The sequence below is a fragment of the Bombus pyrosoma genome, linkage group LG15 (assembly GCF_014825855.1).
Source record: "Bombus pyrosoma isolate SC7728 linkage group LG15, ASM1482585v1, whole genome shotgun sequence".
Lineage (NCBI taxonomy): Eukaryota > Metazoa > Arthropoda > Insecta > Hymenoptera > Apidae > Bombus > Bombus pyrosoma.
This window is the reverse complement of record NC_057784.1, coordinates 42,340-69,597: the sequence shown is the minus strand read 5'-3', so window position 1 is coordinate 69,597 and position 27,258 is coordinate 42,340. Positions and strand designations below refer to the sequence as shown.

The 27,258-nt window shown below is 36.3% G+C and overlaps 2 protein-coding genes across 6 annotated transcripts in view; both read right to left on the bottom strand.

The window, feature by feature from the left end:
* Window positions 1-300: 300 nt before the first annotated feature.
* Window positions 301-3,160, bottom strand: LOC122576120 (sphingosine-1-phosphate lyase). 3 transcript variants are annotated; one of them, XM_043746010.1, is made up of 10 exons: window positions 3,013-3,158; window positions 2,783-2,887; window positions 2,420-2,570; window positions 2,137-2,352; window positions 1,841-2,049; window positions 1,537-1,773; window positions 1,258-1,467; window positions 931-1,169; window positions 593-860; window positions 301-534 (listed from the first exon to the last, which is right to left on the bottom strand). In XM_043746010.1, the coding sequence occupies exons 3-10, from the start codon at window positions 2,568-2,570 to the stop codon at window positions 403-405; spliced, it is 1,662 nt and encodes a 553-aa protein (XP_043601945.1). In that variant the 5' UTR covers window positions 2,783-2,887; window positions 3,013-3,158; the 3' UTR covers window positions 301-402. The 3 variants fall into 3 exon arrangements, with proteins under 3 accessions (XP_043601945.1, XP_043601944.1, XP_043601942.1); XM_043746009.1 differs by lacking the exon at window positions 2,783-2,887 and having other exon boundaries at window positions 3,013-3,160; XM_043746007.1 differs by having other exon boundaries at window positions 2,783-3,098.
* A 141-nt stretch (window positions 3,161-3,301) lies between these two features.
* LOC122576119 (tubby-related protein 4) overlaps window positions 3,302-27,258 on the bottom strand; it is a 33,046-nt gene continuing 9,089 nt past the window's right edge. Inside the window, exons 1-15 of one of the 3 annotated variants that reach the window (XM_043746006.1) lie at window positions 17,036-17,081; window positions 15,222-15,280; window positions 15,039-15,146; window positions 13,453-13,618; window positions 12,479-12,747; window positions 12,291-12,379; window positions 12,061-12,195; window positions 11,129-11,528; window positions 10,444-10,621; window positions 8,720-10,358; window positions 8,396-8,509; window positions 8,095-8,317; window positions 7,722-7,901; window positions 7,502-7,649; window positions 3,302-7,436 (exon numbers count right to left, since the gene is read on the bottom strand). In XM_043746006.1, the coding sequence (XP_043601941.1) occupies window positions 7,533-7,649; window positions 7,722-7,901; window positions 8,095-8,317; window positions 8,396-8,509; window positions 8,720-10,358; window positions 10,444-10,621; window positions 11,129-11,528; window positions 12,061-12,195; window positions 12,291-12,379; window positions 12,479-12,747; window positions 13,453-13,618; window positions 15,039-15,095 (3,567 nt within the window). In that variant the 5' untranslated portion in view covers window positions 15,096-15,146; window positions 15,222-15,280; window positions 17,036-17,081 and the 3' untranslated portion in view covers window positions 3,302-7,436; window positions 7,502-7,532. Of the gene's footprint in view, window positions 7,437-7,501; window positions 7,650-7,721; window positions 7,902-8,094; window positions 8,318-8,395; window positions 8,510-8,719; window positions 10,359-10,443; window positions 10,622-11,128; window positions 11,529-12,060; window positions 12,196-12,290; window positions 12,380-12,478; window positions 12,748-13,452; window positions 13,619-15,038; window positions 15,147-15,221; window positions 15,281-17,035; window positions 17,219-26,256; window positions 26,425-27,258 lie in introns of those variants that run through there. The other 2 variants (XM_043746004.1, XM_043746005.1) reach the window with 2 other exon arrangements.

Genomic DNA, 27,258 nt, shown 5'->3' with positions numbered 1-27,258 from the left:
AATATATGTATACGTATTGTAAATTTCACGAAATGCGTAAAACTACTGCTGTTAAACAAGATATCGTCTATTAAAAAAAAAAAAAAATTGATTAGAATAAAGTTTTGTACTTTAAAAGTATATGTTTAAATAGTTCAAAACGCCATTGCATTGTACAAAATATTCCATTTATACGTATTAAATCTCTCCAATATATGTTCATAACTTTATATGGTCTTGAATTCTATTTTGTTTTTTAAATTCAATCTTTTAAAATACATATGGGTTGATTAGATTTTTTAAGTAAAATTGTATAAGAAATTTCAGAAAACTAATGTCATTTTTTTTTTCTTTTTTTTTCATATCTTCTTTATATCTTCTTACATTTGACTTTATAAAATGTAAGCTAATAGTGCAATCAATTTAGATACTTGATCCATTATTGACCGTTGTTCCATTTTCTGGCGTAAAGTATATAGAATCTAAGAAACATTTTGCGAAATCGCCAACAATACTTCTGTCTGGTATGCTCTGACTCATTCCATAAATCGCAAACTGAAAAAGGATATTGTATATCGTATTTATATAAAAATTACTTAATAGTTATATTCACCTTCCCATCAACAGGAGCTTCTGGATTTTTTAAGATTATACTTAATTCAGTTTCAACATCATTTAAAAATTGATCTGCTACACCTAATTGTGTATGGACATATGTAACACAAAGATGTATGCCACACGGGAACTGAAGTGTATTCAAGTTCCATCCTCTTACATTTAGAGCTTCCGAAAGTTTATAAATGTGAAAATCATTCGACCCTAATGCTATAACCGAAGTAGCCGGGGTACCAAAAATAAAAATTCCATCTAACTTTCTCAATCTGCGATCCAATAATTCCAAATATTCGATTATACAGTTTAACAGATTTGGCAAAAAATTCAAATACGTACCGTTGTTCAATATATTTAGTAGTTTCTATAATTTTCTTTGTCGATTCCAAATATTCATTATAACCAAAATACATTAATGTAGCCCAACATGATGCTATAACTCCACCAGCTCTTGAACCACTTACAGTTGGCGAACCATATATACCACCAGGCCAATCGGTTGTTATAGTATATTGATAATGTCTTAACTTTTTATTTCTATAAAGAATAAGCGAAGAACCTTTCGGAGCATATGCATACTGAAAGAAACAGAATAATATAAAACACCTGTATTATTAAATGAAATTAATCAACATTGTATGCATAATTGTAATATTATTTGTGTACTTTATGCGTATCAACCGATATACTTGTAACTCCAGAAAGTCTAAAGTCACAAGGTGGTACATTAAAACCTGCATTTGGCATGAAACAAATTAAAAATCCACCGAGACAAGCGTCAACATGAACCGGAATATTGTATTTTATTCCTAGATCAGAAATTGCTTCAATATTATCCATTGTTCCATACGGAAAGTTTGGTGTTGACCCTATTAACTATTATAAATATTACATTAATTCTAATGCGTTAATTTGAATCTAGTTTGAAAGTTATTTCCTATATACCATTATTGTATTCCTTGTAATAGCTTTTTCCATAGATTTTATACAAGCGGTATAGCTATGTTGGTTGACAGGGACAGAACGTACTTTAAGTTTTAAGTACTGAGCAGCTTTATCAAAAGCGGAATGTGCTGTTATAGGCATTACTATTTCTGGATTCTTTATACCTTTCACATTCCTTGCATAATCCCTATATGTTTTACATGCCAATAAAATTGATTCTGTACCACCGCTGGTCATCTGAAAACATTTTATTATATCTCAAGTTAGTTCAATCGATCAGCATTTTAAAATGAAAGAAACTTACAGTGCCACAAGAATCTTCATCTCCATGGAACAAATTACAAACTATTCTCACCACTTCTGCTTCCATCTTACATATACCAGGAAAAATATCGGGATGTAATGGATTTGTATATGACGCAATGCTATAAATATCTCCCATTAATTGTAAAAGATTAGTATCAATCCTATATATAGCTCCAGATACTTTACCACTTCTCCAATCATAATCGCCTAAATAACAATATGCCATATATATATATATATATTACATATAATATATTGGTATACTATAGTAAGTTTTTTTTAATTGCTTGTTACCTAACTGAACACATTTTTTTAGTCTTTCCAATATTTCTTTCGGTTCTAAACTTTTCTCTGGAAGTTTTACGACGAAAGGAATATCTTTTATTCTCTGTAATGTTTCTTGTTCAAACGTTTGATTAATCTTATCTAATTCTTGATCAATTTTATTTCTAATAGCTGGTATAAAATTCCTTAAACTAAACAGTTGTTTCTTTGCTCTTTCTACCAGACCTGGAAAACAAAATTTCCTATTCATTACAAATTTTTAAATGTTAGTATACATTACAAATAATCATACTCTCATCTTGAAAGACAAAATTCCATAACCAAACTGTGGCAAGGATGGTTGTACTGGTTATAGTCACTATTTGCCATGGTTCTTTGGCTTCAAAATAATTATTAATCAGTTGTTTCATATTATTAACACCGAGAAATTGAAATACGTTCATCTAAAAGAAAGATAATATTATCTATATGTATTAGATGTCTTTCTTCATTTCTGCATGTTTTTCTTCCAAATTATCATAAAAATTTGATCAGTAAATTCGATACATGTTAATGTAGATATTGTAATTAAATAATCTTCAATGCAAAACACGTGCTAACACTCTTTCTTTATTTCACATGTACGTATATGCATATGTATATACGGTATACATACATTTATGCACTTGATCTTTAGCTCTTATTCTTCCTCTTTCTCGACACATTTCATTCCCTGATACTGTCTTTATCACTTACTATGTATTCTCCTTTCTTTTGTTAACTATTTATTTATGCCATTTTTTCCCATGCAACGTCGCGTTTCGTATTTTCAATACGTTCCGTTAGAAAATTGATGAATGAAATTCGGCATATTTAAAAAGAACACTGGGAATTTTTAATACATACCTTAATTTTTAATTATACTATAAATATATTAAAGCGAAACGTAAGTGCACATCCCGAACAGTTTACGAGGGATTGTGAGATAAGTTACAATACTTCGATAATTCAGTGTATCAGAACATTAACAGATAGTAGCCCCCACCCTTGCTCCTGTTACAGATTGCAGACGAGACGTCTGTGCCACCATTGACTAAATACAGGATAGACTTACCTGACACTGTGATAAATATGAGACTTTCGTGTTTCACATTCTGAAATACCGACATCGAAATAGATTATTGTTCCTTACGCCATCTGCGATTTGCTACGGCAGATATGAGAATTACATATGTAATATTAAAGTCAGTTGTCGAAAGCGATAGAAATGGATCTGGCATTTTAGACTTTGCTCATATAGAAGAGCGGCGGCGCGCTAAGAACGACCAAACAGGTGACGACAAAGCAACAGAAAATATATTAAACTTATAGATTTATATATATAAATAAGCCACAAAGTAACTGAACGTTGACGCGTTATTTGGGGTTTTATGAGTTTGATTTATTCTCTGCTGCGTTGTCATCACTTGTGTGACTGCTCTTGCCGCTCGTCGCTTTCGGCACGATCAAAGCTTTACATGATGTACCGTGTCTCATATTCCCTAATACCGTTTATTCTATACAAGGTTTATCATTAACTAATCCTGTTATCATTAACTCCTCGTCGGTGTCTGTATGTCGACCATTTATTTAAACAAAAGCTTAGTTCAGTCGAAATTTATATAAAAGTAAAGCAAGTACTAATCTCGTGTAGAATTTCATTCTTTATTTACAAATATTTGATAATCAATGAATTCGGTAACAAAATTGCATTGCACAGATGCAAAATGATCGTTCAGCGCTAACAATAAGACCACAAATTAACAATATTATTATAGAAGGGACAAAAGAACTAATATTCATACGATTTCCACTATGACGTGTTGTTAATCAGTGCAATATAATACTTATTCAATTGCAAAGTTTTACACGTAGCACAGCATTTTTATCTCTATTTGTATGTGCATAATTTCAGGCATAATCTCAACGTTATGCTCATAGAGAAACCGGAATATATATGAACAAAAGACAGAGGAGATATCACCATCAGTTAACGAACATGTAACACATAGCAAATATGATTTGTTGAGCTAGGCCGAACATTTTCGAACTCAGTCACGATTGTGGCGCGTGTAACTACATATATTACCTATAGATACAAACGCCTTAGACAGCTTATGTGAATCTATAGTACGTTAAAATACACAATTGCTGTACAACGATAGAATATCGAGAACGATCCGCTGTGTGATGTTTCTGTTTTAGTTCGGTACTCAACTTTCGTATTTCGTAGGTCGTTTCGTTTGATTTATGTATACATAGGCACTATTCATCGTCAGAAAGGTACGTCGATGAAGATTCAGTGATTATCCAAAAAATATTATATATATGACAATTTGTTATTCTTTTTTGTTGAACGCATGGATTTTCATTTATGCGTGAATACTGTCATCAATGACGACACAGGTGTTAAACGTTAAATAGACCTTCAAGGAGAAACTAGTGCGCGGCGGAAATGACTAGTCATTGATATAGATGTTGTTTGTATGTAGCGTGACTCAAGTCCGTCTTGCTCGGCGGGTGTAATAAGGACGTAACGTATGTGAAAGGTAAATAGGTCACATTGATGCGATTCTTTCCTTGATATCAAAAGTTCGTGCAGGTATGAAAAGTTAATTATCGCGAAGCTTTCACCGTAACGTGACGCAACATTCTTTTCCTGTTTCCTCTGTACGTTTTCGTGTTACCTTTCTAATCCCTTCACTGATGATAACTGGTACATCGTGCGACCATACCGAAAAGTACAAACTGACTTATAATTGTTGCGATGACGCATGGTCGACAGCTATAGTAAAATCTATCATATGGGGAGTACATATCAACCAATAAGTAAATAACCGTATACCTACGAAATAATATTTTTAAAGATAAAGATAACATTTTTGGAAGTTTTACAGCATAGTTTATGTAGCAGATAGTCATTTTCATCAATAGTAAAAATTTTTCCCTAGAATAGAATCTCAGATAAAACACATTACTGTAGAGGAAGAAAACGTTGCAACAAAACATTCGTACAAAACATTCTTCGATATACGCACGAACTCATGGGGAATTTTAAGGGAACACTCGAAAGAACATCAAGAAATGATTATATAATTCAATCGATCGATACCATGGTTTCGACACATGTGTGTTCTGCGTTCTTCTCGTTTTCAGATGTTTAGATTACTCCTCTATAAACTCGAAATAAAAAATTTTTTCACACGCGCTAAGGTCGTGGACGTACAGAGAGGGATAAGCGGTAGGCGATACAGCGATAAAACTAGTGACATGTGACGATAAAGGCAAAGCCAATACAAATGTTGACACTTACCACTTACCGCTCACTGTATGTGCGTAGCCTAACGCATGCCGTTGTTTATTCCATGGATTAGCGTCTTGTGTATCACGGTGCAAATGCAACAGTGTATCAACGAAAAACCAACTTGTTGTTGATGATACATCACGTACTTAATAACGTGCTATCTACTACTGGTGACGATAATATAATTCAACATACAGCGCTGCCTAGAAATCAAATCAACCGTACGATTTAGCGGTTCTATATGTATACCGACGATTACTGTCAATACGTGGCATAAATATTTGTATATTTATCGCTAACTCGTGAATACGGGGCGGCCTGACTATAATTAATTGTAAACATCGTCGAAAAAAAACCTGTCTTATTAAAATTGCTTGTATGTACATACATGTATGCAAAAAATAGGGTTACAACCAGTATAACACGCACCGTTTTGTAAGAAACCAAGTTGTTCTACAGCTTCATTTGTCTTACGTATATTTACGTTAGCAGGTGATTTTACGACTTTGATATTCGTGTCGCCGTTTTAGACGCGCGCATGAATCACATATAAGAATATGGCAACAAAAATTACAATTGTGTTATTACACAGCTCGCATCCTCGTTTGCTATCGTTTCAGGCGCCCCACTCTCGAAATTTCGATTCGACGAAAAAATAACTATCCCTTAAGCGTTTTTCGTGTAGGCCTGAAATCGATATTTCTCTTTTTCTTCCCGTTTTCATTTCTTCCTTCTTTCTTGTTCACATTACTTATAATTAGGCGAATGAAATACAACGATAATGGATTAAGTACAGACGACAGTTAGTTTGTTGCGTATACACACTGGCATACTGGCGGAATACTCTCCCTCTTGCACTGTGTAGTTGTATTCTTTTAATTGGTCGTTCTTCTTCAATTTGCCCTTTTCGTCTTCCGTGCTTCGGCGAGAACGAGCACAGGTCGGACGTTATATCATTTAGCGTTATCGTTAGCTTTTCATTTATTTTTCTTTTTTTTTCTTTTCTTCTTCTTCTTCTTCTTCTTCTTCTTCTTTTCTCATTTTACAATACGCCTTAAGAAACATTTAATCGAACAACATGAAACACTCGCATGGTTATGCGAGTCCGTCTATATATATGTATATAAAATTCGAATATACTCGGCGGACCGCAAAAATGAACGAGACGAACTTTCAACAGCATCACTAGACTCCAACGTGTCGCATAAACTATACAAAAATCAGCGCTCGAAGTTGGGAGAAACGAAATATTTTGGACGGTACGACGAAGAAGCATTTCAACAAAATCTTATCTTTCTTACCACGGTTCCTTGTCACAAAATCTTTGTGTTCCGCTCTCAAATTCAAATCACTCTCAATTGTACATTTGCTAAAAAGAGATTCTGCGAACTGACGTATCGTGTTATTTTAATTTGAAGGTGTTGATTCGAGAGACTTTCGCGTAAGGCCTTCGGGAGGTTTTACGTTTCTATCTTTCTCTCCTTCTCCTTCTTCTTCTTCATCTTCTCCTTCTACTCCCCCTTTCTCTTCTCCTTTATCTTTTTTTCCTTTTTCCCAAGTTTCACTCTATATCTTCTCTATAGCGCTACAAGGCGCTGCAAGGCTATGAGCTTCCCTCAACTTTGAGATTTCCATAAAAAGATCTCTGTATCGTGATTGAACGCTTGTTCGTTTACTTAATGATTTATTCCAGTTCGTCACTAGTAGTCGTAATAATAGAAAGACATGTGGCTCTATAACGTGTTCAAAAGCTATATTTAAAAGTGTCTTTTGTATTTTCTTTTTTACTATGTGTAGCATATTGTTACAGTTTTTTTTTTCTTTTTTTTTTTTTTTTTTTTTTTTTTTTTTTTTAGCCTTCCTAACACTCTCGCTATTTTTCTTCTCTTTCTTTTTTTGGTTTAATTTGGACGAATAATTTATGCAATTACAGCATACGTTCCAAGCGATATCCTTAGAATTCGCTTTTACAATGTCACACGCGAACCTGAAAGATAAGCTTAGCAATTACGAAGCAAGAAATCAAGAAGACTCAAGAAGTGGCTCTCATACTTGTGCCAAATGAATTACCGGTGACTAACGATTACTTGAGTCGTTGTGTAACATTGGCCAAGGCAACGGCAAATGCTTGTAACGCGCTGAAAGGATATTGAAAATCCAATGTATAGGCGTTTCCATCTATCCTTCCAAATTGCATGACCTAGTGTAATATCGAAGCAAATGTGTTATTTGATCATGTGAAACAGGCAATTTAAAATCACTATTTCTATACCTGTCGCCCTTTGAATTCTATTTGAAAGTTTTTAGCGCTTTCCTGAGTTACTCTGCCACCAAAGTCAAGCTGATATACTTGACTGGATTCGTTCCACATAGGTGCTTTATTGTGCATCACAAGCTCCCGACGCACTGCTTCTGATTTGTTACCAGATATACCTGCTCCTTTCTGCTTTAACTGTATATCGTAATTGAAAGTAGATTAGTCTTTGCGTGATCGATCGATTGTTTATTTAAAAAATAGTGCAGCAGAATTGAATGACAGTGTAATATATTTCGAAACCCCGAGACGAAATATTTTTATAGAATTTGTTATTTTATTATTGAATTGCAATATGCAGGTATTAATATCTAGCCTCTTTTTTGTTTACCTTTTGTCGTAACTGTGCTTTTTGGAACGTTTCGAGATCTCTGTAATTCGTTGACGAATCGTCTTGTAAAAGTCCTTCCTCGTCTGAACTCTCGCCTCGACTTTTTCGTGCTTTTCTACTTAACAAAGGACTCGATAAAAGTCTTCTTCTAATTGGCGAAGCGGATGCTGGTCTTTTACCTTTCTTCGAAGGCGCTGGACTACTGGGCGAACTTCTCGGTAATCTAAGGAAAATGTTACTCGTCGGTGGAAGGTTGTTTTTCTTATCGAATAAATTATACAAATCTTATAATGTAATTTGCCTGGTGGATGGACGAGGCGACGGCGGTGGCAAAGAATGACTTTCATCGAAATCTCGAAGTCGAGCTGCAAGACCGTCCAAGGATGATGCCAATGAACCACTTGGACTGGATACTCTGGAATATTGACACGCATTGTTAATGTGAAAAATTCAATTTGCATGCATTCTAAATTCAACAAATTTAAATTAAAACAAATATTGGTAAGATTTTTCGTAAAGAACGAAATCGTCAAATAAAACCATAGAACCTAACACCAACCTAACCCCAACCTAACTCCAACCATAGAATAATGAGCCTTAGCAAGTGGTCCTAATATCGGCTTACCTAGCAGGAGAATTACAACTCTTCAACCGTGTAGATTTAACTTGAGCAGAATTAACTATACCGGCGGCTGTAACGTATTCTGTACACTCCCTAGGCATCTCTGTCGCGTCTGCTAATTTCTCCAAAGGTTTGCTACATTTGTCTTCGACAGTCTCGATATTCGTAGCGCCTACAATCTCTTCAGCGTGTTCAGGCAATTTTGGCGGCAACGATATTTGTTCGTTAGGCGGAAATATGTCACTAGAGTCTAAACTTTTTGATTTGCCACAGTTACGAAGTCTCGGCGATTTTGAAGATTGCTGTCCAATCTCTTGTTGAGTTTTATTCTTTTTTCTCCTCTTGGTTTTTCTCGATACCAATACCAGCCTCTTATTTGGTGCCTCTTTTCTAAGCATTTTTAAGGCGATATCGCAAGGGACCAGTTGCGCGTCCACCATGTCCAAATAACCGACACTGCAACTTCTGACTATAGAGTCGTTGACGCACAGTGGACCGATACTGACGACCGTCTGAGTTCTGTGAACTCCTCGCGACTGATCGAACGCTTCCGCTTCGCCGCGACACTCTTCGTCGATGAAGCGCATTTCATCGACCCGGTCGGTCGTAGAATTGCAAGTATTCGATTGACTGGCGTTTGTTTTACCGCACGATTCTGAGTGAGACTTTGTGGGATCTTTTAATTTCGTAATGCAGTATGAACAAGATTGTCCGATACATTGATCGATGTTTTCTGGAAATTGATAAGAACAGGCCGGCGAATGATTGCTCGACAAGTGTATACCATTCTTGCCGAAAGGACCATTATTCGTTCCGTGTTGATTGCTCAGGTTCGCCTGATACGGTGTTTGACTAATGTTTGTCGAACTGCTGACGTTATGGTTATTTTTACCCTGAATTTCGTTCACGTTGCTCGAACACGCGATATTGTGCAGTCCATTAAGAAATATCGTTTGCGACTGAGGAGGACAGCTGTTGTTTGTGCTCAGACCATTTACCATGACACCTCCCTGAGAATGACTGCTCGATGCTTCTGTATTCGAGGCCTGTCCATTGTGCATTGGCATGGGAATGATAGTCGATGGACAGTTAGACGTTAAAACAGTTTTATCGTCCTGAGAAATCTGATTAAATTTGTTATTCTCGAGCTCCTTCTTCGAGACGAGTCCTGGCTGATCGGCAAGGGCGGTTTTCATCCTCTGAATGTTATTCGAGTAATCGGTACCCGGGTTCGACGTTGCGATTATAGTCTGCGTGGGCGCGACCGCATTTTTCGGAGATTGAAGAGCCGGTACGTCGCAACATCTCGGTGGATTGTGCCTGGGTGGAGTTCGGTAAGTGTTTGTGGACGCAGTTCTCAAGTTCTCGTACAAATTGCCCATTTCTTGTAAGTCCACATAAGGTAACTCGTTTTCGAAATTGTCAACCCTGGACAAAGCGGTTGGTAAGGACTCGTTGGTCATAAATTGATTGGAAATTTGTGATTTTGGGCGATTGGAATTAAGTCGCGTGTTTCGGGGCGTCATTGGCGCGATCGGAGGAGGCTGCGCCTCGGACGTGTTTCTCGAGGCAGCTTGAAATTCTTGAAACGATTCTTCTTCGTCTTCGGAGAACAAATTCGGATTGAACGTTGGATCTGGGCCTAATCGAGGAGGAAATCGATCATCAAGTTTTGCCATCAACGAACTTTAGTTTTGTTTGTGATCACGGAAATGGTATAGACGTACCTGCAGGCACGTCATCCCGCAGCTCCGTCATCACCAAAGTCATCTGTCGTGGTTGTAGATGGAGCAACGACGTTCGATAAGTAACCTGACCCAAGTTGGCGGGCACCGAATCCGCCAGACCGTGGAACTTGAATTTCGTGCCCCAAATATTGGACGTTACTTCGACCAATCTCGCGTGCTGCAAACAGATACGTCTTGCAACACTGGTTGTCACGCGACTGATTTTCCAACACCTTAAGATTCAAAGGGCTCGTTAAACTTTGCTGGATCACGCAATTCGTTATTGCTCGAGTTTAAGTGCACTGCACCGTACCAATGTTGAAACGAGTTAGAAGCGCTCGTGTGCGGTGTATGGGGCACCAGCAGAGGAGTAAAACGTGTTAAGAAATGTCTACGTGTCACAAATAACAGTGAAGCTACGTTGATCGCAATATTCTAACCTCAATATAGATAACTGGTATTAAACATCAACTGACGAGGACTAGCGTCAACAAAAGGTATAAAGACTCGTTTGCGTTTTATCTCGCAAGTATATTGCGTATCTTTTAGACTCGTATGCCGCGCCGCGTCGCGCTGTACCGTGCTGTGCACTCCTAAGTCGTTCCATTTTCACAAAGATCATTCGTGACCATGATTCGTCGTCGTGAAACGCGAAATTCCAAGAAATATTGGAACTATACTTTACCTCGGGTAAGGTATCCACGTAGGTAAGGTCGTCGGTTTCTTCGTTCGATTTTTCTTCTTTTTTTCTCCTGCTTTTCCTTTTGTTCCTGGGTGATCCACACAGGTCGGCCGTGTCTTTCTCTGTATCGGAACCATCACTAAACGATGGACACTGTGACGTGTCTTCCACGACCTGAAGGGTATCTTGGTTTTGCGGATCGAATATCACGAATTCTGGCCTGATTTTGCTTGTCCTTCTGCCCTTTAGAAGAGGCACTAGACCACCTAGATACTCCAAATATAGCGTATAACATGGTACCGGCTCCACGGCGTGTCTGAGCATGGTGCAATGTAATCTTCCACCCCCTGGAGGTGGGCGCGACACGAAACGCCTCAATTCCTTTGGTTCTGGCACGGAACATCTGCAAATGCATATTATTAGACTGTTTTATTAGACGTTCTATCAACTGCGTAAAACTGTTGCCTTTCAATTACGACTATTAAAGTATATAAAACGACTGTTAAACTATTATGTATGGCTGTGTATCTATATGCATAGTTATTATAAGTATTAACAGTTTCGAAGGGAAATTAAATAATTATACGATGTGAATTATTCTTTACTTTTCTCGTAACTTTTGTTTATAAGATAATATATTATGAAATGAAATATTTCATTAGAAATAGAACAAGGCTCTATAAAAATTAAATTTGTTAAGATTAAAGTTGGGCAAGTTCGTGTTTCATTAAGGTTAAATTACAATTTGACATTTTTAAAATTTGACGATGAACACATTTAGTACGGACGATATCCGGTAAGACTGCCGTTTATTGCCGTTTATTGCTGTTTCCCGATACGAGGAACAATACATACATGTAAACATTCTAAAAAGTATTCTTTCATTTGATCAGTTTACATTTTACAGTTTACATTTAGATGGAATAGCGTTTTACCTTATTGTGCTGGCGAAGAGGGCAGCCACTGACGCTCTTAATCTCGGTGGCAATGGAAGTTGCTGAACATTCGATTCCCTTGTCAAAGACGCTCTTACAGCTAAACGGGACAGCAATTGCAGAGAACCTACTCGCCTGTAGAACGTGTGCATTGTATATCAAACACTTGAGTATGAAAGACAATTAGCCAGAGTAATAATGTTCTTCTGTGGAAAGAAATGGAGTATTACCTTGATACCCACGCTGCGTGAACGCGTGCCCCGGTCGCAACGAAAAGTCTTCTATCGTTATGGCCCCATGTGAGCGCCGATACTGCACACTATGATATAAATATGAAACAGACGAGTAGAAGTAACGTGTATCACATCGTAATGTCTCGGTTAGATAGGCGCGGCAGCCGTTCTGAAAAGATACGTACCTGCGTGTATGGTATCGCAGCGGTGTACACAAGGGTACCGGCCACTGAATAAAACTTTAAGAGATTCGTGTATTCGTGCGGGCTATTCTGACCGTTATCCGTATCCTTCGTTCCCGCGATTGCCAACAATTTTCTAGAATTGCTCCACTCCGCGTGCAGCGGAGCTTTCAGCTTTGTACGTATCGTGATAGGCGAGACGTCGTCGAATGAACGCAGCATAACGATGCTCCCGTCAGCCAGGCAAACCGCCAGAACGTAATTTCGATCGTCTATAAACATAGTAATTTGCGCTTCATATTTTTACTCTGCGTTATAAGATATAGTCACAGATGCGATTCGGCAATAATTTTAAGCTATAAGAGTTAAAATTTATTAAGAGAGCGCATCGATACGGTATATGAAATTTGTAAATTCATTAATTCTAAATATAATATGCACTATACGATATGCACAACTCTATTTCTTTGAACTCAACAACGAACAGACGACTTTCGAAGTTTATCGATTGTCATTTTCCGTACAAGTAATAAGAGTTTCAGTTCAGATGAATAAATTCAATCGTTTAATTATTCGGAACATGGTTTAATTAGGGACAAATTATTACAATTTCGTTCTAATAAATGCAGCCCAAGCAGAAGTGGAATTTTACATTATTAAGATTTGTAAAATAGATTAATTCCTCTCATCAAAATCTATAGTTTTTTTTTCTTTTTTTTTTTTTTACCGATAGTGAAAGTGCCAGGTTGTCAACGTTCTTTTCCTCATTGAAAGAGAAATCTTTATGTACGTCATGTATATAAAAATTAAAACTACGCATGTAATATAGAAGTATTTGTACGTATGTATAATACATAATACATATAAGTGTGTATAATTCGTTTGAATGCAACAATTCGCACATATTAAGCTCATAAAATCTACCGATTGTAATAGTTGAAACAGATTATTTTATAGGCCACACCGCGCCGTCGTACCTTTATGAGGTCTATCATTCGTTAAATCGTCATCTCCTTCTTCCATCGTAAACTTCTCGGCACTCCAAGCCATCGAGGTGACACCAGCTGCCAATTGTACCTCGGACACCATTGCTCCGTGCACGTCCATTACTATTAATTGTCCAGCCGTTGTCCCGAAATATACCTATCAATATCAACATCAATGTCGTATGCGTTAAAAAGAGAATCTAATTTGTGTAATAATTTTATGGAAACTATTTAGCCATTCGGCTTTGTAAATATTTGATCGCCTCGACTTAAATATTGATGATGATTGGTAACACGGTCTGAAATTTTATCATCATTAAGAAAGCTTTTCTTCACATTTCTAGTTTACGCTGATTTCGTGGAAAGATTACACACAATATATGCGGTAATGTGATAATTGCACAAAAATCAGGACCCAAGTGTTGCAAATTATGCAGAGGTGGAAATTCCTCTAGGTTTCTATTCCTCGAAACGGAGATCTTAGACGTGCCGTACAGAAGGACAACGCGAGTGATAGAGAAAGCGTCACTGAGAATGGAAGCATTTGGCAAACATTGATGCTCACGGCCAAAAAGCTGAGACCTTTAACTCAAAAGACAACATTTCTTATTTTCGATTTGTGATCAATGAAGCTTATACTAGCATGTTTGTTGCATATTTCTAATTTAATTTGGAGCATATTTGCGTACTTAATAAACGATAATTAAAATACATATCAGTAAGTAAATATAATTCAAATTATATCACGTTTGGTCTCATTTTAACCCGAAAGATTGTACAAATGCGTTACGTAAAAGTTCAAAAGTAAAAAAATTATACTTTCTGAATTGGTACTTGGATACATTGTCTCAGGCATATATTGGCACATTGGATCATGTTACACTACTCGATCGCAGCGGGCCATCGTGCTTCTCGATGCGTCAAAGGAACCTTCCCCCCCCCCACCCCCACCCCCGTAGTGAAACAACGACTGTGCAATTATGCAGAAGATCTTTTCGTGCAATTTTTCTTGTATTCTTTTCCTTTTTTTTTTTTTTTTAATTGTATTAGTCCCTCAGCAGTCGCCCTGATGATTTTAAATGGGTTTGAATTCTATAAACAACATACGTACATGTTAGCGGCAATGCATCTTCGTGATATAATATAATGGCAGATAGTCTGCCGCTATTTAGCCTTACCACAATTTATGACTGGGGCGTGGGCTTAATAAGGATCTCGGCAGGGTGCTTCAGCGAATGTTTGGAAAGTGGATAGCCGGCGACACCAAGTCGCGCATGAAATAGTCAATGGTATGACATATTATCATATTATCAAACCATTGACATGGTTTTTCGTTTAGGGGATGCGTGAAATAGTTTAGCGATGACAAGCGACATAACGTCCCATTGTCAATGAATAGTAACCTTGCCTAAAGTACTAAAAGATCTGGCCACGGAGTGCGGAGTCCTCTTCGATAAGCGGACTGTGACTGTGACACTGTGTGAATGACCACACAGCACTTACCCTAGAATCTCGAAAGAGTAAAGTCCTTCCTACAAAATGTTCTAACATACATAATAATGTAATCCTTTATTTACCTGTTGATCGTCAGGCGTCCAAATACCACAGGTGATGGTAGCTTTGTCGTTCAACATTGATGACCAATACCTTTGACCAGCAACGCTGCCAACCAACACGAAACCATCCTGTAGGAAAAGAGCTTTATTCGTTTTTTATCTTAAATCATATGTAGTCGTACAGCAGCATGGAATAATACATACACATATATATGTGTACCTTTACTCTCGCCTTTCTTCATTCGATTACGAATATTTTTTCTCTGTGGGAAATTTAGGTTTTAATTTTAAGGTTAAGGATTGACATTAATCATTATCTACTAGAAAAATGTATTAAAGCTTTCCTAATTCTAATTTTGTAATTACGTACATATAGGTAATTTTTTCGAGAAGGACTACATGCACTTAGGACAGTATTTACAAATACTTTTTAATAGTTTTTCGCATAGTAAAGTGCCAGTAGACATATCTGGCCGATATACTACAAATACGTTCCGATACTTATACGACGCCTCCACCCATAGCTACTTTTGTCGATTCGATCTTACGAACTTGTGTAACTCTATGATATAAATTTCTATGCACTGCTCATTTTCCCTGTTCTATGCTCAACCCATTATTTTTTTATGATTTAATTATGATGATTCAATTATGAGTAATATTGTTCAGATAAGCTTTAAATATCAAGCTTTGAGAGCCGATATAAAGCTGCGGATCAAGTTCGAGTTAGAAGTCTGGGTTCCAATCTTGAGATATAACAGCTGAAAGCTTTAACGTTTGAGCTTTGAAACTCAGAAACTCGTACCTTATTGATATCTGCGATCCTTTAATGGTTCTGCCTTTGATTCTATACACGCACATATAGTAGTAGTAGTAGTAGTAATTATAAATACAGTCATAGAATGTCAGAGACTTTAATCATCGAATCAATAGAAGTATCTAAGTACTAATACAGTTGAAATAGCTTCCTTTTTATCAGTACTTTTAAAGTACTTTTAAAGTTCAAGTTGAAATGAAGACGATATTATCAAAATCGGTTAACAGTTATTTAGATGAAAAGTCCAAAAATGAAAATGGTGCAACATTTAAAAGAGTTCGTCGGATATGTTGAAAGAAAAACAGGAAAGAATAAAGTACTGCAATTGTGATTATTCTTTCTCGTCAAAAGCATTTTATAATATTTTGATAAAAATATTACAAGATATATAATGAGATTGTATCGCAAGAAATATGGAGAAATATCGCAATAGCTGAAACTAATTATTGTAAAACAAACCTTGAAAAACTGTTTATAGATCTTATAATTCATGGCAGTCGCTTATTATAGAATTTTAGAAGTCAGATCAGAAGTAAATGAAATTGATATTTTCTATTGATAGTCTTTTTTAACTTTAAGTCGAATGTTTCAACGAGTGTTTCACATGAACAATCATTTTTCAAAAGCTAGTGACTTAATTACAAAGAAAAGGAACAGAGAATGTGTCAGTCAACAATTCATAAGTACGTAGATACTTCTATGTGTTTAAATTCATGGTTATCCTTTTCAAGAAACAAATAAGAAACCACTGACTGTTTGTTCGTATTTTATTATTTTATTTCAAATACCAACATCACTAAATTGTTGTTAATTTACTTATTTTTAATCTCAAGAGCCTAAACCTTAAGCCTTCTACTTTTAAGTTTCGAAGCCCGAAGCTTTGCACTTTATACAATGTTCGTCTTCAAAATGCACACTCAGCTTTTAAGATTGATCCTTGAAGCTTCAAAAACTCGAGTTCTATACAACGTTAATTCACAGCATTTACATCGAATCTTCTCTTACTTTGTGATTTTAAAGTACCGGATATGCAATACGTTGGTTTCATTATTTATACGAATGAAAGTTACGAATTAGATCGGATTCAGCTATCGTATGAATTTCGACTACTTTGTTTCACGTTTAAGGAAAGTTTCCCTTACATCTTTTAACTTTCTTTCGACAAAAGGTTCAACAATGGACATTTCATAAAACGAATTACCCTGTAGCATATAAGAGCCATTCGTCCGTCGTGAGACCATGAAAAATGAGTAACTGGGGTGCTTCTATCGTTGATCAGTTCTATGCTCCATCTTCCCTCGTACTTGATCCACACGAAGATCACGCCGGAACTATCACACGAGGCTAACTTTTGATATGGCTCGTTCCATTTCACTAGTATTACCTGCAACACAAAGTGTTCATTAATGTACATGTATAATGATAAGAAACATTTCGTTAAAGTCATCTGTCACCTAAACATCGACGGTAATGAATCGTATTATTCACTCTCTTTTGTATTTTTTCTCTTTCTTAGTCCCTTTCTTTTCTATCGAGTTAGCAAAGTTTTGCTCTCGGCGATTCGTTATTCCAAAAGTGAAAACCTTTAATCCGAACCAAGTTCTGGGTCAGTTCGTTCTACATAGCCTGAAAACACCAAGGCCTCGTCATTCATAGTGTAATTTGCCTTGAGCGACTGCTTTTACTCACTATCAATCACCGTTTGTAGCAAGTGTGAAATCGCCGCGGCATAGGCAAATTAAGATCAAGCCTTTAAATATAAACTCTTAAAATTAAAATTTTACTTTAATAGGCGATATTATAATTATGATTGACGAAAAATTTTATTTTAATATCGCCTACTACAGGAGAAACAAGTGAAAAGGTTTAAGAATTTCAAAACTTTTAATTTTTTGCTTTTTATTCTATAAAGCATATATTTGACGAACCTTTTGCCTCATCTTAAAAGTAGCTTACAAACAATGAACAATCGTTCTTTATTTCGTTTTGTTATATCTATTTGTTCTCTTCGTTAGAGAGGTGTATTACATTCGTAAGATGAATGATAATCCGAATGTCGGGATCAGTGTCCCGCGAAAAGATGTCAACTGCAGTCAAGATTTCAATTCGGTCTCTGCATTTTTCGCCATTGAATTAAAAAATCATTGGGCGGAAACGCTAGGTTTGCTTTCTCAACGATCGTCTTCTCCTTATTGCGACGTCTAATTTCAAGTTCTGCGACAGCCAAACCGCTGTGTTCTCACCTAATTATACTTCTACCAACAGCTCATAGATTCACACTACCATTTTCAATATTCTCACGGGCGTGGGGTCCGAGTTAAGTGGATAATCCTGTATAATTAGTATTTTAATAATCTATTAAAAGGTGCAGTCAGAGTCGGTTATCAGTATCGGCGTCGAGAATTTTCATTGTCCCCGGCTCCGAACTTCAACGATCAGAAATTTCCTTCGAACTCCGACACCGATTCCATAGCCCTCGAGTTTGCGACGCAAACGAAATTTCTTTGATACCTTCGAAATTCGAAGTGAGTAACGTATACACATGTATATTAGACATTTTTATATCGGAATATAAAAAGCAGCGCTCGAACGAATTACTCAGGCATACGTTCAATACCACGAACTTTGCTTAGATATATGTTGCATAATCCTTTGAGGACACTCAAGGACGAGCAGTTAAGCATACGTCGTATCGTCAATAATTAACGCTCGTCGCGTCCTTTGGTGAAAAAAGAAAGGGAAGGAACGAAATCCGTGCATAAATCCGTGGTACCATTTCATGATCTTTTCCCAATCCTCACCAGCATTCTGTTTTTGTCGCATGCTAGACATAATGCAACTCTCCTCTACCTCTCCTTCTTTGTTTCTTCATTCTTTTTTCATCTTGCAAGCTGAAGATGTCTGCTGTACAACACTCGAAACGTCCAATGCATTGCAGTAAAAACTGCGGCGATCTAAGACGGCGGTATTTAATATTTCTCAGCCAGCATGTTTCGTTAAATCGATGATGTTCCTTTTCACACAGTCATTTTCAATGTCAAGGTAAACGTATGCGTCACATATCTGGAAGGAAAAGATCTCTCTACTCTTTTTGGCTTGATTTCCATATTGCGTGATATATTCTCTGTCCCGGCGTTTACGTCTCAGCTGGTCCAAATATGACCTCGCGTCGCAGCCTGACGCGACGCCAGGCACGCCGCACCAGGTCAAGTTCCGAGTGTCGAGAATTATAAGATTTATTCACGATCGGCGCATGCCAGTGATCCCATTACTGTGCCGCGTCACTTTGCTTTTTCAAATAAATTAAAATAAATACAAATAGCCAGATCTACAGTCAGCAGTAGTCGAACGTGAAAACTAAAATGATTTGGACGTTCTGCGTAAGTACGTATTTCGTGTCATGTGTATATTTCGTGCCATGGGCATAATCCATTCACCCATGTTTGGGATTTGGACGCTCCCCTTAATTAATTACTTCAGAACGGCGTACTCTTTTGACAGAATTCGTTAAGCGAGTTCCTTGCATCCAATGCTTACCAATGTTCATTTAACATTCCGCCTAGTTGTCCCTTTATTACGAAAGTTGAAGTTGACGATTTTACGACAAGATCCTGTCAGATAGTTAACAAATACCACCTATTTTTACCTCTATGGTTAAGCATTTTTATGGCAAAAATCGAATATACATTAAATATTCTAATTGAACAATTCGTATTTTGCTGACTAATCTTACTGATTTAAGTAATTTCTAAATATTTATTTAAATAACATGCACATGGTATATGCTCAACTAAAATTATTCGATTAATTCGGTTTACAAAAGTCGGATGAAAAAAGGAAAGGAAGATAGAAAATAAAGAAAATTGCAATTTAACGATTACAAAATAGCTGTGAAATTAGAAATAAGAGAATGTGAAAATTGCAAGCCGTGATTAATGAGCTATGATGGCAAAACTAGCACGTATAATGGTGGTATCGATTCGTAAAGGTTCGAACCGTAGTTGGTACGGCCTAGAACAGAAATAACTGACAATACATGCATGTGCCTGTGAGTGTCCGCTTATACATGAAACTATTTGCAGAATAATATGATTCTGTTGCACGATTGCTTTCTTCGGCCTGGTTAGTTAAAATTCGATTCTCTTCCTATCGATCACCGCCTCGGGTCCGTTTGTCTAGAAGTCTAAATGTCTAGATAGATCTAGGTTTTGACGTTGCGCGCTCTTTACTTGCATTTTACATTCCTCGAGAAATTTATCGAAATAATTACGTGCCCTATCGCATTTCTTCTTTTTTATTGCACAATAAGATTGTGAAGTCCAATCCTGGTGGGCAACAGCTCAATAGAAACAGTTTCTGTTCGTTATTATTAATTTATTATTACAAATCAACGACGGATGTCTCGACGGAATGTCAAATGTGGAAATAAGTGACCCGTCAAATACCGCTTAAAACTGCTGCGTGAAATTAGCTTAGATTGCCGGTGGATTCCTCCGGCTTTACGGTCCGATCATATTGATAAGACACAAGGTGGTTGCGTGGTTAATTCAACGTTACTCTACTCGTGGAAGATACAGGCGGGTTTCTTCTTTCTTCGTTCGTTTGCTCGATATAATAGAATTTACTGTGGAAACGATTTTAAAGCGTATTATGCACTGGCATAAAACCCATGGTTGTCCATCAAAGTTTTGCGAAATCGAAACGGAATTTCTATTGAGCAGCAGGTGAAAAAAATAAGGTGGTTATGTAGGTAAAGGAGTTATTAATTTATTAGCGATACTTTTTATGTACTATTAGATTTATTATTATTCGCTTTCCACTTTCCAAACGTTTATAATATTCATAACGTATCGCATATGTTCCATGAGCAGATCGATTAATTGTGTGTAATTATAAGCGAATAAATGAGTCAAATATTTGAACCTGTTTAAACTTGTTTTGGAGTTATCAAAAAAGGAATGATCAATTAATAATAGAGGTAAATATAGCGTAATAAATAAAATCAATAAATGGTGTTATACCGTCTGGTCCTGTAGTTTTCATTAATAAATTACGAGCATATACACAATGTGTATGCATGCCATTCTGTACACTTATAAAACAGAGCTGAGGAAACTGAAATTAATTTGTTCGTTAAATATGTACAAAGTAAAAATCGCAATATGTATATACCGTTACTTATTACATACATAGGTACATATATTAAAATAACGCCAAACATCAATAAAGTTGGCCGTGTGCGTACAGAAAATAAATATAACTCTATGTATTTAATATTTTATTATTTACATTTAATATTTCTTTTATTCTGAACCATAATTTCAAAGGGAATAATGAATATATATATATATATATATATATACTACGAATAAATATTTCGGAGTGTATAAGAAATCTTTTTAGAATGGGTCAAATAGAAATAGTAAATAGAACATAACAAGTAATTATCATCTTCTGGCCTTAAAATATACATTCTTCAAGACATTATCTCAAGTAGTTTTTCCACAATAATATATCGTTTGATCTTCCAAAAATGTTCAATATCAATTATAATATTTTTACAGATACATACGTACTATGTATAGGTAAATGCAAACTGTTCAAAGTATATAAACTCGAGCAAATCATTGAAATGAACGTATAAAGATATATACTCGCGTGCGTATACATAATTAGGTAGCCGTTATTTGCGATTGTTGAACTGACCAATCGAGCGGCGAACTAGGTAATGACGTTAGATGATACACACTGACATTGAGCCAACTCGGCATACACAGGAAGAATGAAAGAAGGCCATTTCGATTTTAATCAAGGCGCTTGAAATTGGAATATCTTTGAAGATAGGATTGAGAACCACTATCCTGAAACAGCACTGCGTGCCAGATCGATACCACGTTGGCTGCCCTTAAACTCTGAAATGTAGACCGAAGTGAATGAGAAGGACACGTTCCAGTCCTTTACTATGATTCACGAAAAGCACGAAACTGAAATTCATGTAAATAGTGTTATTCGCATTTAAAAAGGATGCGGAGGACGCGATGTGTTATATTATTACATTATGCTAGTTTCGGAACAATTAGCAATTTCTAATTAATAAATAACCTGTAGTTTAAAAACTGGCAATACTATTTAGAGGTTTAATCCTCTTAAGCATCGATTTTAACGTTCCCGATTTTAATTACACCGGTTAACCGGAAATATCGTATAATACCTATAACACCTATATACAACATTCATAAGAGTGGAGAGTGGAAGGTGCGAAGAAATGCACAGCACAACATGTATTTTGAAAAACCCATCGCTGGCTATCAATCACATGTGGTATTTTCTGTTGTACTATCGTATCGTGTTATAGCATTTTTGTAATATCCGTTGATTAACGATTCTTAACGATGGTGTACAGCTGTGTGTTACGAATGTTTAGAAAAAGTTAATGAACGAATGAACGCGATAACTGACACGCAGCATGCATGTGTGAATACGTGTTTCGATACTTTATTTATAGCTGTATATACCGTAATTTGGATTTGATTTAACTAACGGCAACATGAATTCTAGACTTTAGAATGCGATAGATGGCATCGGGCACTTGTGAACAATGTAAAGTGTTCTACTTGCGAAAGCACGAGCTAATACATATTAACAATAACTTTAGCTACACCGCCACCAACACTTTCCTAATTAAATCTTAAGAAAATGATGTTAGGTAAGCAAATAATTGCTGTGGTAAATAGAAAATTGTAATGGTAATTATACAATCGATCCTTTTTCGTGATTTGGTTACAACCTAAATTTAGAAAGAATAATTTTTCCAGATGATTATTTTTCGTTCAATAATTTTTCCAAGAAATGTTTGTTCAATTCAATTCACATCATTAAAAGCATTATGAAATATCTCATTGGTATCTTATTAATAAGAAACAGTAATGTTTTTAAGGAATTATTTGAATAAAAAAATTTAAACCGTACATATATTGAACAAATTTATCAAATAATTCGTTCGTAATGCAATCATGATTTTTCGCAACGTTTTCAACAGATAAAAATTTGATGCAAATTAGAAAAGTATTAGTACTAGATAATCTACACATACGTGCGTGTATTTAATTCCGAAAATAGCCATTAATTATAAGATAAATGCTGAATCAGTTTGATTTTATCCTACGGAATTATAAACATGCTCGTATCAAACAATCTTCTGTTTTGCATTTTTTTTTTTTTTCTTTATGAATAAAATGCCACTGAACGACGCATAATGAAATCTAAAAATATTGCAATGAAAATGTAGTAGAGACAATTTTTACCAAGGATATTAAAGTATCAAAGTTAAAGAGGTTTCCTTCCGTAAAAAGCGTTGAACGCTATAATAACCGGGACAATACTGGTAAGAACGGTGAGACATTCGTCGCTTTGGCGCGATGTTCAGTCACCGGGAATCATTGTCAGACCAAAGGTCCGATTGTCTGTTTCCCGAAGGAGTAAACGTACCAGACAGTCACAGCCGTCTTCCTTTCCATCTGTAAAGCGAGATAAAGACCACGAGACAAGATAAACGGAAGAATGGGGGTGCGTATGTGCTTATCTATAATACTCCCTCCAGGTATGTATGTACGTATGTACGTACATATGTACATATATAATTCTAAGTAGGCTCTCGAGTATCTACGAAAATAAAGACGCGATCAAAAATATGATATCACGACGAAAAGATGATTAAATGTTATATGGATGGCGAAATATGTTCTAATAGAGTGTAAAAATGGGGCAAGAGATGGATGCGTGGAAAGTGAAAATCCAGTTGGATTGCACGTTGGCAATATTAATACATACTGTATGTGACGAGCTGATGGAAGATTTGAAATGCATGTGCCGCTGCCGTGACGTTGCGGCGCTGTGAACCTATCGCGAAATATGTTTTTCATGTAATTGCACGACATCGAGCTGCGAAACAGTTGCAGTTCGTTAAAACAGCCTACTGAGCCTACGGACTAATATCGATTTATATCTTTGACAAAGAATTCAGCCCTGTTTGCACCCTGTTTACATTTGTATACAATGATTTATATACAATGATTTATCCTCGACGGAAACTTACACGAAATAAACCCTGTCTGAAATAAGCCCGGTGAATATAGCCACGCAGCGGATTTCTCCCGAGTAATATACTACACGTTCAGGTGCCAAGAGCTCTATCGTTTCTTCCGTAATGTCTCAGGTTGGCTTAATTACCTTAAACACTTGATTTCTATCGATGGAAATTTCCCCAGGAATCTCAATATTGAAAATAGCATCTAAATAAATAGTACTTATTATAAATGGATTATAAATAAATGTTAGGGGATACACATATGTAAATGAAATGTTACACGAATCTCCAAATAGAATCAACTATTCAAAGTATGTATTATTGCTAGAAACGTTTTTATTTAAACGTTAGTTTATTTAAAGCACCTAAATATTCGAATAATACAACTAAAAAGGTGAATTCCATGCGCAATGAATTGACGCAGAAGCAGAGATATGCGATGTTCAAATTCCGGTCGTGCGCCTTATGGACTGAAATTCATTAAAACGAGTTGCACGAACCATATCACTCGCGTTCACTTCGATTTACTGACATCACCTAGCCCAAAGTATTCCGTACGAGTTGAGAATATTGTTTATCCAATATTATTTATCATTTATTGGTGTTATTCATGACTCGCATCCTTCCAATTTCTTTCTCGATTTAACGCGCTCGCGCATCATCTAATCTAATGGGCTGCCGCCATGGAATGGACTGGCTTCTGTATACGCTAGCGCGTAATGTCCGATAGCTCCTCATGGGCTTTGTTCCCCAGCGTCACAAAATGGTTCGCCGATTGAAAATTGTTGGCTACTCGTATCACGACTGTACCTGTCAACGTGTTCTACCAGTGACTTAGTGTATTGAGAGGCCGTGGTTGAAGCATAAAATCGAACCTCCTTTGGCCGCAAAGTACCGATACGTTGGTTCATATAGTAATAGATTAATAGCAAGAAATTGTATGAAAACACAGAAGGACTACATTACCGTTAATAAAACCCACACAGCAATGTATGTATATGCTGCATAGAATATAAATACGGTGTTTTTGCTGCTGACTCGTTATCATTTTCTATTTTGTTCCGTATGTTCTGGTTCTGTTTCATTCTACATAAACGTGAAATAACGTGAATTGCGCGGCATGTTTCGGACAAGACATGTTCGTATTGGACTGCGCTAGGATGGCTACACTCTCATATACACCTCATAAACAATATCCTTATATATACAAACACGAAGCGTATAGCGCGATTAAAAACAAAACTCAGATACGCCGGCCAGAATAATAGGAGATTCGCTGGTTGGTAGCTGTTATATTCACGCGCGGTTTGAATTATTCCAAGGCTATTCCATCTTTGTTCTTTTATTTTCTTGGTAATATATCGTTCCAATTTTCCAAAATATGTACGCCCATATTTAACACGTACAATAATCAATATGATTTAATCAATAATTTACTTATTTTAGCTGTTCAAATAAACAACGTTTGGCCAAGTGTACCTATTTCAAGATACTATACTTTTGATGGATCTACACCTCAGACTACCCATATCTTCCACTATACATATAAATGTTCGTTGTTACGCTCGTCGTGACTTTTTATATGGTTTCGATAATATGATTGACAAACATACACGACGATGTATAGTATACCGGGTACATCAACGTAGTTAACTTACCGATCATCTCAGTTACAGTTTTGTTAGCGGTTGTTGTTGTTGTTGTTGGACCGATTAAAAATATTTTAAACATATTAAACATCTTAAAACATCATAGCCAGTAGGATTTCTTGCATTGTCGATGTTTATCACCTTTAAGATCAACTTGGAAAGACTTGATTTCTTTTATTCTATTACGCTGCGTTTTCACTCTTGATTATACCAAATAAGTATATAAAATACAACGTATATTGGTTAGAGAAAATTGTTTCATTATTTACTATAAACAAGAAACAAGATTGTATCAAGTTCCAGTTGAATAGCCTCCGTTATAACAATGAGAATCAATAGTAATTAAGCAGAATTAACTGCGGAACGTCTTCGAACGTGAGCCGAGCTAAGTTTGATTCTTGGACAGTGAAGCACTTGCGACCTTGACTCGGAAACATTTTAAATCAATATTCTCACAGGCTGACATCGTTTCCACAGGGATCGTAGGAATATGCCAGGAATTAGAAAGGTCAACGCTTTTTATTAACCGCTTGAGTAGCTCGAAAACAGGGTACAGAGAAGATGAAATTGCACAACTTTGTTGTGAACATCACACTTTCATTGCGTTTACTACGATCGCGTGGGTCAGAAATAAGAGAACGGAAAAATAGAATGTATATAACGCGAGCGAGGCGAAATAAAACTTACCTCGCTACGGTGGCCTCGAAGGTTGTAATTTGCCCTTAGCGGAAGTTCCGTGGCTCTCGTTCGACAATGGGACGTAGTAAAAGTCACTCCCACCAGACCACGAGCATTACCAGTGGCCAGCCATCCTTCCTGGTAGTAATTTGTACGGTCCAGTTTCCATCCGTCGTCCTGGTAAATACAAGAGAAACCGCCATTATTGCCGTTTACTTCGTGTTTATCGGAAGATTTAAATCACAATTAGATATTGATCTAATTTATAATTCTTAAACACTGTTGACACACTATTGGACTAATATCAATAGTTATCATTAATAAATTAATATGTATGTTTTATATCGAATAAATCCTTTGATGGATACATTACATTTTTAATCGCATATAGCAGGTTTTGACGGTTTCTTAATATTTCTTAATATTTGTTACTTTGCGTTGATATTTCTGAAAACATCATAAAATTAGAGTGCGTATTGGTAAAGTAATTCAATATTTTGAAACAATCGTCCAAGAAATTGAAAACGTTAAAATAGTTTTAAATTATTAAGATTAAATTATTAAATGAAACAAGTTTTTATTTCAAACTTTTGATACAACATACGTTCCACACGATTGTATACATACATAACCTATTTTGTACATACGTGTACATGATGTACATTCTGTACAATGCATACACTACGAAGCGTACGAAGAGAAGATTCGAGCGTGCATTGATTTTCACACCTACCGGTATGTGAATTAGGGGTTGTAAAGTGTTTCAAGCGATATGTCGCTGCATTATGTATTCCAAGCAGTTCTAACATAGACGCTATTTAATGGCCATTATCGCGCGACGAGGTTGTAACAAGAAATTAGTGTTGGATGAAAGTAAATTCACAAGAAACATCATCCGCCTGGTGCAGGAAAATGGACGGAATGTTGAAACATGTAGTGACGTGTGCATCGACATCTCTAGGTTTCATGAGATCAGCATCAGATTCAGTTGCTCTCCATATTAATGATTTC

Excerpts from the sequence above, each read along its gene's own strand:
- LOC122576120 (XM_043746009.1), bottom strand. The coding sequence starts at position 2,570 with ATGAACGTATTTCAATTTCTCGGTGTTAATAATATGAAACAACTGATT. Across the intron at positions 1,774-1,840 it reads ATGAAGATTCTTGTGGCACT|ATGACCAGCGGTGGTACAGA; the intron begins GTAAGTTTCTTT and ends AAATGTTTTCAG. Across the intron at positions 535-592 it reads AAGCTCCTGTTGATGGGAAG|TTTGCGATTTATGGAATGAG; the intron begins GTGAATATAACT and ends ATCCTTTTTCAG.